A 13,294-nucleotide genomic window follows, 5' to 3' on the forward strand; every position below is an offset into this window, starting at 1 on the left:
CGCTGGGGGAGCTCACCCACCCCTCATTTCCTAGAAAATAATTTTTTTTCCTTCCTCAAAGCTGGGCCCTGGTGGGAGCAGGAATTATGGCATGATGCCACAGTGGTGATGCGATAAACAAATCACCTGCCACTTCTAAATGCCCAGAGGGATGTTCCTGGATGGCAGCTGACAGGGCAGCAGCCCTGGGTCAGGCAGGACAGGCTGTTTCCAGGGTGGCTGCACAGTCTCAGGGGTTGCTAAGAGATCAGTGTGAGCTGGCCAGCACTAAACATCCCGGGTGACCAGGGAGCTGGGGACTCACTGGTGGCAGCCAGAAAAGCTGTTTTTAACAGGCTTAGGACTTGGTGTCCAGGCTGAGGCTTCCTGTCATTTCCTTTCCCACGTGCCTGCTGTGGGGAGCCTCCTTGTCCCAGTTGCATGAGCTTGTTAGGACCACCCAGCCAGGGCCATTGCAGGGGCTGTGCCACCCCAGGCACAGTGTGCCAGCTGTGCTCAGGTCTGCTCTGAGGCTCCTTCCTGTCCCCTGATTAGGTTCAGCCTGGATGTCACAGAACTGGGCAGTGACCCAGAGCAGGATGATGTGGACAAGAGGAGCCAGTCCTGCCTCCAGCCTCATGTGTCACTTCAGCTGCCCAAAGGGGAACAGGGAGCCTGGAGCAGCAGCCGGGGTGGCACAGTGATCAAAGTGGAGATAGAGCCTCTGTGCGCAGACCTCGTGGCCAGCCCCAGCTTGCAGGAGGTGGTGAGTGTGGAGGGCTGGGCATGGGGGCAGCAGGGCAAGCTGGGGAGGGGAGAAAGCAGCATACACAGCTTGTCACATGTCAGCTGCAGGCCGGACTCCTTCAATGCCAGCATGGAACCAGGAGGAATCTCAGCAAGGATGGGCTTTTTCAGATAAACTGCCCCATCTTGTGGGATAAAGGCCCTGGGAGCTGCCTGTAGTACAACCCTCTTTTCCCATATATTTAGCTGGAATTTCCCTTCCCTTGTGCCTGTTGCCTTTTGTCCTGTCACTGCAGCTCTAAGAGTCTGGCCCTATGTTCTCTTTAATCCTCTGTCAGGAAGTTGAAGACAGCAGTGTCACACACACCCCTTACACACTGCTTTGCTCTGGGGAATACCTTTAGACTCAATTAATATTAAAAGGACAATTGCATCATGGTGCTACATGTCCAATAAAAGTGAGAAGTGTCTAAGAAGATTTCAGGCACAAGTGTCACTTTCTCCAGCCTTCCTGGAGCCAACAAAACAGCTGGGCCTAATGGTGTCCTGCATCATAACCCAGACAAAACAAGAGGGAAAGGGTGAGGAGTCAGCTGTGATAGAGGCTTCTGCGGTGCACAAAGCACCAAAGATTTCCATGACTTTTTACTTCTCCAGAAATGTGTCACCAATGGCAAGAGACTGAGGTCCAAGTCTGTCCCATCAGCCTGTGAGACCATTGCCTCCCCCCAGACACCTCACACTTTCAACACTTGTCTTCCAGCTGCGGAAGGTTGGTGTAGACTTTATGCCATTAAATGGGTTCAAGGTACTATTAAGAAGATACAAAACTGGAGCTGTAGCCTCCAGAAGCATGGACAGTCTCTGCTTTCCATTCCACACAGTCCCAGGAGCTCCTGAAATGCAAAGCCAAGCTGGTTCTGAGTCTGGCCCTGCTTAGCAGTGCAGTCTCAGCTCAGACATGCCCATCTCCAGTGACACATTGCAGCATAACCTCCCTGTGGCCAGTGCATTGGTCACTCCCTACTCAAGTCCCACCTGTGATGATTGCACCAGAGAAAAATGTAGTGGGAAGTGGAGCCTGGGGAGCGGAGGGGAGGCTGGCTGTCATGGGGAAGGGCTCTGGGGTGGTACCAGCTCCTACCCTACTGCAAGCAGGACCCTCAGCAGCAAATATAATACAGACTGGGGAGGGAAGGGGTAACAGAAAAGTGATGTAGCCTTCATTTCCCTCACAGAAATGTAGAGCAGAATCTCCTTCCCTAACTGCTCCTGGAATTTCTTCCTCATCAGTCAAGAAAGAGTGGGAGCCCAGCACGATTAACAGGGTCCAGTTGCATAGATTGCAAGGTGGTGCTCTGCAAGGGCAAATCAGGATCCCTGCTGAGAGCGTTTTGTGTTCCAGGTGTGGAACCCCCTGCTCTGGAGATGCTGGAGAAGGACCACGTATCCCCAGACCACGTGTAGGTATTATCAGTCCTGGCTGGTTTGAGTTGCAGGAGATACTTGAGTGTATCTGAGCTACTGGGGATGGAACAGCAAAGGTGATCCCACTCTGCTTCAGCAGAGCACCAGTTGGTCATAAGCCAGCATCTGAGGCTTTGTGGAGTGCAGAATGTCTGTGCAAGGATATTTTCTAATCCCTTGCTTTTCTCTTGCCCCATCATTGGTAGGTTAATTGTCCAGAAGGTACTTCAGGAGCTGAAACATTACCATGGGTAAGTGTGTCTGGGACAGGAATGTGTGGGGAAGTCACAGGTCTGCCTAAGACACACCTGGCATAGGACACTTGGTCCCTTGAGGGGCAAATACCCAGGGTACCAGAATCACTGATTTATTCCAGTGAAACCAGGGTGGAGTTGCAAAGAGAAGGGGCATTTTGTGTGTCTCCTCAGTAACTTTAAAAATGTGCTTGCCCCATCTAGAAAATAAAAGTTTCAGCTGATCCAAAAGTTCTGGTCTTGTGTTCTTTGCTGTGTCTGACGCCTTTTCCCTGCCCAGGGTGAAGCAGAGAGCTTGTGTGCAAGAAGGCAGTGATTCTTCCCAGCAGAACCTCACTTGGTTTGAGTTCCTGTCTAATGAGTAAGTGAGACAGCGGGTGACACACACTTTGTGTTGTGAGAGCAGATTGATTTCCAGTCCCCTCCATCTAAGCTCTAGTGCCCCGCTAATCCTGTGTGCAGGACACTGGTATCTGCAGGGGTTCAGCCAGGAGTGTGGCACTGAACAAAACTTGCACACATAGTTTGAAAGTTCAGCTCCTTATTGCAAGTGTCATTAATAAATGACATGGCTGATGCGAAACCCCGTCCTCCAGGAGATGGAAGGCTCACACTTGGGGTCCTAAAGTAATGCTTCAATGAACTTCATCAGTGATCTCCCTAAGCTGGGCTTGGGCAGTGAATTTCCCCTTTTTAAAGATATTTTGGTCTCCTTTCAGAAATGAGGACAGTGGGAAGAGCGATAAAGCAGAGAAAGGCACAAAAGTGATGCGACGTCTGAGTTCCCTGCGGAGCCGAGTCACTGGATCCTGGCAGAAGGATAAGGTGAGAGAGAGATGTTGAATTTGTGGAAGGAATTGTTAAATTCTTTAGGTAGAAAAGAGGATCTGACCGTAGGGAACTGGATTAGCTGGATTGCTTTTGGATCGCTGAGGCCTCTATGTTGGTCAGCAGATGCACTGTAGTAGTATTACTACTATTACTAAAGTAGTAATAGTGTGTGGGACTGAGTGAATTCCAGCCCTCCTTGCTCCAGGGCATGTTCTGGATGCTCTTATGCTGCCTTGGCACTGTTGTGCACACCAAGAAGAGTGTCTTGGCTGGGTGACTGCCTGGATCACTCCTTGTGGCAGGAGGAGCCTGCAGAGGGACAGCCAAGTGTGTCCTCCCCTTCATCACAAATGGACTTAGACTAGAGGGACTGGCCCAAGCCTTGGGAAGGAGCTTGGGAAAAGCACTGCCATTCCACTGTACCTGCTGCCCACCAGCTCTCTGCTCGTGGGCAGCACTGGGGAAAGGAACGTGTGGGCAGTGCGAGGCCTGTGACTGAGCTGTGTTCTTCTCTCCTTCCAGGGTAAGAACAAAGAGCAGCTCAAGGAGAGAGAGAAGGAGAAAGAGACAAAGGAGACAAAAGAGAGGTGTAAAGATATCAATGGGCACCAGCTCGTGCCAGGGGTTTTCTCCAGTTGCACCAGCTGCTCGCTGTGTGCCAAACCTCTTGGGAATAAAAGTGGTCTGCAGTGCCTGAGTGAGTATGGCTGTCACGTCCTGGCTCTGCCCCAGCCTGCACTCCCCACCTGCCCTCCAGCCCAGGCCATTCTCCTGCCTAAACCAGCCCCCTGGATTGCTTCACTTCGCTGCCTGGATCAACTCTACCCCACCACTCTGCTTGGCCTGGCTTGGTTGTTTCTCCAAATAGTCTAAATGATCTCTGAATTGTGCCTGGCAATAATTTATCCTCTTTTTCTTTGGCCACTTGACCATTTCCTGCCCCCTTCCCCCAAGGAAGGTTCTAGGTCAACTTCTCTTTCACTAATTTTTTTTTATCATGAAGTTCTGCTTTGCTTGAATAAATACACCAACTGTCTGAGTGTAGCTGGATCTTATAGGCTGTTTTTCATAGCTGCAGTGATGTCTCAGCTCAGCATCTGCCCTGTGCATGGGCACAGGGATTTCTAGAGCATCCAAAACTTTATTAACTAACAGAAAGTCAAGTGTTGCCTCCCAGGACGTGCATGGGTGAGACTGTTGCTTTTCAGCTCTAAGTAGTGCCAGAATGCATGGGCCTCTGTGCTCCCACTGCATCCACTGTGGCATGGCTTTGGCTGACAAACCCTGTCCCTCCTCTTTGGGGCAGGTACTCAGGGCACTGAAGAATGTTTTCATTCCCAAGGGATTGTCTGTGGGCAGAAGAAATTTTCTGGAAATTAAATGATTGCTCTCTTTCTCCACCCTGTACCCTCAAGCAATGCCCGCTCTCTCAGAGGCTCTTAAGGTCAGTAAAACCTCTCTGGGGCATAAAGGGACTGATAGCCCTCAGACATTTGTGTTGAGAAATATATTTTCCCTTCAGGGCAGATGGAGGGAAATTTAAAAGGGGCACAGAGCTGGGTATTAGTGGGCATTTTTCCCAGCAAAAAGTAGGATGCAGGGAGCTGAATAAGAACTTTACGGATATTTAGAGAGAACCTAAATATTATGGGAGGAGGCAGAGTTGTGCCTTGTCATTCCTGTATGAGGAATCTCCCAGCCAGATGCTGTGTTTGCAGTCCTGTACACTGCTTTACAAAAATACCTGAAACTGTAAGGATACAGACAGTCCTTGATATCCATGAGCATGGAGCTATGCTCTGTATGATCTTGGGAGCTTTGAGGGCATTTAGTGTGAGTGATTCTCCTCTGGACAACCCTATGGACATCTGTGGTCTGGAGCTAGCTGTTGAATTGAGAGTGTAGCTCAGCTTGGCTTGTCCATCTTAAATACACAGGGACTGGACATGAGTTATGGTAACTTTTACCTTGTTTCCCAGCCCTTCCATGAGGAATCTGTGTTCTGTCTTGTGAACATTCAGGAGAAAAACTCCAAGGTGGCTGAGGCACTGTTTTGTGTTTGGGACTCTGTGACATCTCCTTTGGCTCTTGGCTGCCCAGGCTAACACAGGTGGCAAAGCAGCACAGGTTGTTTTGCAATGTTCCCTTTGCAGCGCCTTGAACTGAGGCTGAACAATTGGGCAGGGTTCTGAGATGTCTGTTAAAATTAATGGCCTGTGTGTGGTGAGAGCTGGACTGGGACTTGTGGTGTGACAGCTGATGGCCTGACAGTGCCTTCATTTGGATGATGATGGGCTGAAACCTTTGCAAGCTGCTGCTGAGCTGGTAGTTGATATCAGCAGCTCCCGTTACTGCAGCTCGGAGCAGTGTGTGGTCTGAGTAGTCCCTGACAGAGCTCTGGAGCAGCAAGCTCCGGGGCCACCGGGAAGCCGGAGCAGCAGGCCTACTTTTCAGAAGTATGAGCAGCTCTGTCAGCTCAGCCTGAGCCGTGGCTGCTGCCAGGATGCGAGGATATTTGGCTGCGCCTCTTGTTCTCTCCTCGTGAACTCACATTTGACCATCCCTGTGCTTTGGTCCCCAGCCAGCCCTGGGCCCATCGCTGGTCAGGTGCTGCTGTTGCTGTCTCCGTGGTATTTTTAACTGCAGCACCACCACGTGGTCCGAGGCAAAACGGGCTCGTGGAAAAGACAGGAAAACATGGTGGTTAAAGAAGGGGATAAGCTGAAAAGGGAGGAAGGATGGGAAAACGATTGCAAGCCTGAGGTTTTCACTGTCCAGTAGCCAAAAAAGGTCTGGTGACTTCCATGACTGTGATGAGCTGGAGAGTGAGAGCTCTCCTTATCAGAGATACTAACAGCAGGAGGAATTCTGCATTTAAATCAGAACAAAAAACCATTGTTCTGCTAGAAAAGTGTGTGAGCTGTGAAGAAAGCGGGCAGCTCAGATAGCCTGGTTCATGGTAACGCGTTAGTTTCTCCCACTGATTCCTCCCATCTATCCTCACCCCACACGACACAGAGTCTCCCAGGGGAGAAGGCCGTGCTGTGTGTCGAGTAGATATTCAGAGATAAGCAGTTAGGAACCTGGTAGGGATGAAAAACAAAGAGGAATGATTGCAGTCACAGGGATCTCGACAAGAGTGGCCACCCTAACTCTGCTGTTATGTAAACTATGAGCTGTGAGTCTCTAGGTTTATTGTTCACCTGGAAATGAGAAAGCTCCTCTTGAGCCTTTGCTATCACGGGTGGAGAAGGTTCTGTGCCTAAATTAATCCTCTCTTATAAACATGCTTCCAGAGTTTATGCAACAGGAATTAGATGAGTTCCAGGGAAGCCCTGACAGGAGGAGAGCTCTCCAAGCAGGCTGTGCCATGGAGGCAAGCCAGGGATATACTGTGGAATACAGATGGAAGGAGGATTGCTTCTGTGAGCTTAAGCAGTGGGGTAGAGGTGGGTCTTCTACATCTTTAGTTGACAGTCAATCTCTATTACTTCATGGGAAGGACAGAGCCCAGGCCTCCACAGGGGTGCCAGATTGACCATCCTCTTCCAAGGAAACCAATAGCTGCAACCAAAGTTTGGCAGGCTTCAGACAAACTCCTCTTCTTCAAGAGAAGGTGCTCAGTTTAATGAAGCTTCCTGAACAATACAGGCTGTGCTGGACTGTCCACCTGTCCTAGGCTGACCCTTGCTGGCTGCTTCAGTGCACTGGCTGATCTCTAACTGGTTGCTGTAACAACTGGTCTCCAGGATTTATTTAAGGCGCATTGTGAAAGAGGTTTGGGAAACCATTTGCTTTCTCACAATGAGAAAGGGAGAGGACCCGGATTTCTGCAGTATATCAGGGAAACATCCTCCACCCACAGCCAAGGAGAGGCCAGAATAGCTTTTGGTTTAGACCTGAAATTTGGTGTGAAATTCACCTTTTACTTGGCCCTTGTGCCTGCAAGGTTTTGCTTTTGGATTCCCAAGGCAGTACAAATAAGCTAATAGGTGAAGGATAGTTTTGGCTTATGATAAGGAGGAATTACTTGATTTTCTGTCCTGAAATTTCTGTTCACAGCCCACACAGAGTCCTGAGAAATCTGAAAAACAGCAGGCAATCTGGAACTTTGCATTTCTGTAGAGAGGCACAGTGCCAAAAATCTTCTGTTTTGGGGGGATAAGGAGGTTTGGCTGCTGTAAGCTGATGACAATGATAAATGGACTGGGAGTCCCACTTGGAAGAAACTATTACTGACAGGAGTCCAAATAAACAGAGGAAAAACCAGAGTGGCTGCATTGGGCTGTGGGTTAAGGTGGTTCTGAGACAATGTAGCAGGATCTGAAGCAAATGCGAAAGTGGCTGCAGTGCTGGTTGCAGAGAAAAAACTGACTGAGCTGAGTGTCCTGACACAGAGCTGTCTCAGTCAGCTCAAGAGGGCTTAGAAAAGGAAACCAAAGTACATCCTATTCTCAGTGCTTCTCCTTTTCTGCTTTTCACTTTCTTTTTGTGTCTGGGCAGTACTACCTAGATCTGGAACATCTCCAAATGCTGCTCCTTCCATTCCCGGCTAAAACCTCACAATCTTGTGTACTTGGGCTGACAAATGCATAAGGACAGTAATCAACCCTAGACACATTCAGCAAGAAATCTTTTGCTATTAGAGAATTACACAGGATTAGACAGCTGGTACTCTTCTCTTCTTTGCAATCCAAACCTTAGCTCTAAGCTATAGAGTCTTTGAACTGGCTGCTGTGCCAGATTTTGCACTGATTTTTGTGGCGGTGCCCTGAGGGTTGTGCTTGTGCCACAAGCACAGCACGTTCTCACCATGACAGCTGCAGTTGGGCAATCTGCAATGCTTTACTTTTATATTACAGCAAAGCACAAAGTTTGAAGTGCCTAAGGATTAATCAGTCACCAAGTGACAGCCAGCTGTTTACCCCCAAACCGCTTTATGTAATGATCATTTCTCTGTAGTGCTGACAGGCCCCAATAAACAACTGGGACCTCAATGTACTCAGTCTTGTAGAGAAGCAGCACAAAAGGGAACATTTTGGAAAAGCTTGCAACTATTGAGACGAAGATAAAAATAAAATCGATTAAACAGGTGGCAGTGTGGAAATCAGAGATCACACTGGCCCCGTGGCAAGATTTCATCATATCTCCAGCCCAAACAGAGGCAGGTTCTTTCAAAGCAGCATGGGAAAGCTGCAGGGTGGATTTTGAGAGGGAAGTTTGTTTTGTACTTGTCTGTGCTGTGTTTTCAGGCTCAACAGGCAGGTAGAATATGTGTGATTTAAAGTATGACAAACTATAGATCGGTATTGTAAATCCTCAGAGTGAAATTGGGAGGGGAGGTTGGGTGGTGAGCTCTTCCCAGTTTTCCTGCCTGCACTGAGTAGTCCAGTAGCCCTGTGCTAGTACATCAAACCTTATTGGTGTCAGGGAAAAGGTGTTTTTTCCAGCAGGCAGTTTGGTTCTATGAATCAGTGTATGGATCTCTTGCTAGGGAAGATAATTCCCCTTTGCTCTTGTCATTTGTCTGTGCAGGGGTCACTGACAAAGACCCGGGCAGGCACTCACTGTTGAGGGGTAGATAGGGAAGACTTCATCTGCTAACCCTCCATGCATTGCAGCCTTGCCTTGGCAAGGTGTTCATAAACACTTCAGCATGTTGGGATGGCAAATCCCACTGGACTTTTAATAAAAATTCTGTATTTCAAATCCGAGGCGATGTGCAAACACACGTGAAGTTCCATGCTGCAGCTGTCATTGGGGTGCCACATCCCATCCATTATGGGCCTCTTTAGTCTGGGAGGAACCGTATGCCCTCTCTGAGGGGAAAGTGTGGGCTAACGGTGGCTGTGTGCCCTCCCTGAGGAGAAGATGCTGGTTGGGGGGCCATGTGTCTTTCCTCAGAGAAGTCGTGGGTTCTGGGCAGCCGTGTGCCCTCCCTGAGGGGAAAGTGCAGGCTGAGGATGCTCGTGGTGTCCCTGAGGGGGACATGCAGGTTGGTGTCGTTCCCGGGCCATGGGTGGCCATACCCTCCCTGCAGTAGGAAGGAGCTGGCAATGGATGGTCGTTTGCCCTCCATGGGGATGAATCATAGGCTGAGGAATGCTCATGCTCTCTGTGAGGGAGATCTGTGTTGGGGGCCCTGTGCCCTCCCTGCAGGAGAAAGTAGCAGGCTATGGGTGGCCATGTGCCCTCCCTGAGGGAGAAGGGCAGGTCAGGGGGGACATGTGCCCTCCCTGAGGGGAAAGCAAGAGCTATGAGAGGCTCTGCTCTCCCTGAGGGGCAGGAGCAGCTAGAGTGGTTGTCTCCTCCATGAGGCGAACGAGGGGGTCAAAGGATGGCGTGGAGAGTGCCGCTCCACCTTGAGGAGTGCCCTCCCTCAAGGAAGGCGGAGGCTGTGTGTAGCCGTACCCTTCATGAAGGAAAACGCAGGCTGAGGGTAGCCGCGTGCCCTCGCCGCGTGCCCTCCCTGAGGGCAAAGCGTGGGTCAGGGCTGGGTGTGCTCTTCCCGAGGGAAGGAGCAGGCTGAGGTGGCCGTGTGCTCTCCCTGGGGAGCGGGCACGGGCTGCGGGGGCTCATGGCGTCCCTGAAGGGAAAACACGGACTACGGATGTCTACGTGCCCCCCTCGAGAGAAGCTTGTGGGCTAAGGATGCTCATGCCCTCCCTGAGGGATAAGAGCGGAATATGGGTGGCCAGTGCCTTCCTTGAGGAAAAAGTGAAGGGTTAAAGGTGTCTGTGCGCCCTCGCTGAGAGGAACGTGCGGGCTGCGGGTGCTCCTGCGCTCTCCCTGAGGGCAAAGCGCGGGCTAATGGTGTCCGTGTCGCTGTCCCTGAGGGGCCGGGACCCTGCCCGGCCGTGCCGCGGCGCGCAGGCGCACCCTCGTCCCCATTTTCCCTTCCGGGACACGGGGACGTTTCCTGTTGCTCTGGCGGCGGCTCCCGGGACCGAGAGGGAACCGGCGGCTCCCCGGGGAGTCCGGTAAGAGACCGGGCTGTCAGCGCGCTCGCCGGCCCCTGGCTCCGCTCCCCCCGGCCTTAGCGAGCCCCCGAGCACTGGCATCTCGTCCCTGGGGCCGCGGCGCGGAGACCGCCCGGCCCCGGTCCCTGTGCGGGCAGCGGGGGCTCAGAGGGCTCCAAGGGGCTCCAAGGGGCAGCGGGTTGATCTTCGCTTTGCCCCAATCCCGCAGGTTTACAGCCGTCCCGCCATTTGCAGCTCAGGGCTTCAGCTGCGGGACGGGACGCAGGTTGAAAGATGCAGTGTTTACAATAGAAAGCTCTTTCAAGGGCTGCGGAAGGAGTGATAAATATTGCTGTGTGCGGTAGGGAGGCGAGCGGCTGAAACCTGTGTGAGACCAGCTCTTTATGCCGCAGCTTGGGTCTGAGCATCCTTGTGATCATTAAATCCCGCACCTCGTCCTCTCGCTTATTGTACACATTCTGTGTACTGGTGCTGCAGCAGAGAGAAAAGTGTGGGATGTACGTGAAGAAACCTTAAATGCGTTAGGGAAAAAGTGGTGAAAAGTTCAGTTTGTCCACAATTGCGGAGACTGACCCATTTTAAATGTTCCACGGCTCTGGCTCCTTCGGGAGAGGAGCGGGAGATGGTATCAGCTTAGCTTGTGTGTGCTGAAAGGAGACGCCAGCAGGAGCTAGGAGTGGTGATGGATTTTGGAGGAGGAGCAGGGAAACATGCAGTGATTCGAACAAACATCTTTCTGAATGTTTCTGGTACTATATTTGGTTTTGCTGCTCTAATAAATAAGCATAATTTCTGAATATTTGAAGATTTGGTGTGTCATCAAGAGTAAAAAGGGCTGCTTTTTTAGTTCCTTTTCACACTCCTCTCTTAAGAGAGTTTTATGGGAGGCTATTTTATTTGTCTCTTTTTGTTTAAATGTATAGAAGTAGTAGTTTCTCTTTGGCATGATAAAATAAAAGAAACCCGTGAAACATGGCTCTCAAACAGGAGCCATCAGACATTGTATGTTGTAGTTCCACCTACTGTTTACCTATGAAATATTTTAAATACCTTTTATGATTGTCATAGTTGCTGCTTCAGTTCTGTATTGTAGACTGGGGGAAGGGTTAGTGTGAGAGAATTGAATTGGGACTCCTCTATTTCTTTTAGGATAACATGCAGATTTTACTTGGCATTGTTGAAAAACCAGAACTATCAGTTGTTTATGTGTTTCTGTATCTAAAGAAAGCCCTGTGGCCGCCAGAATTTGCACTACTGAGAATCACACAACCCTCCTGTGTGCTTCATCCAACTGATATTTTGACAATAAAACCAGATACAGTGAGCAAGTAATTATAGGTTGTTTTGGAGACAAAGAGGAATGCTCTAAGAGGGAGGCTGAAACTTGATAATTTAGTGCTGTTGCTCTCTGGCATGGACTGTCTCTATTTCAGAATGTGAAGTATCTCATCTCCCTGCACCCTTCCAGTTTTTGGTTTCTGCCTCTGCGTAATTAGACAAGTGAGAAAACAAGTAAACACCGACTACTGGAGCCACTAGGACAAAGTTAAATCTGCTCTGAGTTCCTCAAGATACCTGACCTGAATTTACCCAATACAGAAGCTTCCTTGTGTTCCACTGAAACTCCTCCTCTTTCCTGAGAAGTTTTATCACAGTCACTCTGCTTTTTCTGGAATGCTGTGGTGGTTTGAAATGTTTCTTGGCCGTTGTTTTGTGCATCTCTGTGTATAAATGCAGAGTTTATGTTCAGTGTTAATCGTTCATATGATATGAACTCTCATGAGGGTTGTTTCCTTTGTCACTTCAAGTGGGAGGAGTTCCCTGTGTGCTGTAAGGGTGAGGAAGGAGGGAAGAGATTCTCTTTGATCCCCAAAGCATTGGACAGTTGAAAACAGGAAAAAAAATATTAAAATTACTAATTTCACAAGGAAGCTATTTTGTCCTTGGCTCTCTTCAGTTGGTTGGGTTTCATAGGTGGTGAATATATCCTTGAGCTCCTTGTATGATTAGAACCACTATTAAAATTTGTCGCTGTTTGAATTTAGCTGCTTTAAAGTGGTTTTTAAATCTGTCATTTAAAAATTAAACAAAAAATATCTTCGACATAAAGGAAGTCAGTAGTTGAATTTTAGATTAATCATAGCATTTTTGTCTGTGAGTTGTTGTTTGCAAATGGCCTTTTAAGAGTTATTTTATTTGCAGTACCGTTCCAGACCAAAGGTCAGGGTCATAGTGCTCATAATGTCTGGTGAGTCATAGATTTGTCCTGGAATCCAATTCTGGAAGACATTTATAGGACATTGGCAGTGTCTGATCCCCTGGAAGGTATTCCAGCTGGGGGAAAAAATGTCTTTGCCCTTCCCTTTCCAGCCAGGTTTGTTGCCCTCTCATACTGTGATCAGGGTGATGCTTCTGGGTGTTGTAATGTGCTGTCCAATAAAATGCTGCTAGGTTGTAAATTACTTTCTGTGAGCCATTGGGAAAACATTTCATTAATAAGGGAAGCTTTTTATAATACCAGATAGTAAATTCATTACCCTCACTCATGAACAGAATCTTTTCTGATGTTTATGAGCCTTTTAGTCTTAAATATTTCTTTGCTGGTTGAGGTCCTTGCTTTAGTCACTCATTAGGTCATCTTTGGCACAGGCCCCTGCAAAATGCTTCAAGTGAGTGACAGTCCCTGTAGTAAGCAGATCTGGGATGCTCCCAAAATTCTCTGCCTTAATTCCAAACCTGTTGATTAAAGCCCAGGAACAACCATGGTGGATTTGCTCAGTTTCGATGCTGTGTGGTTCAGTTGCTCTGGTACCCTCAGCTGTAGTAGTGGTGTTCTTGTCCCCATCTAGCTAAGGTGACCCAAACCCTTGGACCTTCTCAGTGTGTTGGCACTTTGGTGTTGTCAGCACTCACCAGAGCTGCAGCCCTTCTGCATAGTCTCTATCAAGATGAAATCCTTTGGAGGGTCTGTTTTTCCCTGCCAGATTAATCTTATTGCTGTTCAGTGAGTGATTGAAGGAGGAGAAGACAAGGAAG

General features: G+C 49.2%; 1 protein-coding gene across 6 annotated transcripts in view; it reads left to right on the plus strand.

The window, feature by feature from the left end:
• ARHGEF18 (Rho/Rac guanine nucleotide exchange factor 18) overlaps positions 1–13,294 on the plus strand; it is a 50,016-nt gene that overhangs the window by 8,708 nt on the left and 28,014 nt on the right. For 3 of the 6 annotated variants that reach the window (XM_088067646.1, XM_014259957.2, XM_014259956.2), the window contains 7 exons: positions 535–745; positions 1,384–1,498; positions 2,132–2,189; positions 2,400–2,444; positions 2,728–2,808; positions 3,167–3,272; positions 3,801–3,975. In XM_088067646.1, coding sequence (XP_087923772.1) covers positions 535–745; positions 1,384–1,498; positions 2,132–2,189; positions 2,400–2,444; positions 2,728–2,808; positions 3,167–3,272; positions 3,801–3,975 — 791 coding nt within the window. Of the gene's footprint in view, positions 1–534; positions 746–1,383; positions 1,499–2,131; positions 2,190–2,399; positions 2,445–2,727; positions 2,809–3,166; positions 3,273–3,800; positions 3,976–10,191; positions 10,259–13,294 lie in introns of those variants that run through there. The other 3 variants (XM_014259959.2, XM_088067648.1, XM_088067645.1) reach the window with 2 other exon arrangements.

Source organism: Pseudopodoces humilis, chromosome 28 (assembly GCF_049639895.1).
Source record: "Pseudopodoces humilis isolate 2021_Gansu_Grassland_sample_001 chromosome 28, ASM4963989v1, whole genome shotgun sequence".
NCBI classification, from domain to species: Eukaryota; Metazoa; Chordata; class Aves; order Passeriformes; family Paridae; genus Pseudopodoces; species Pseudopodoces humilis.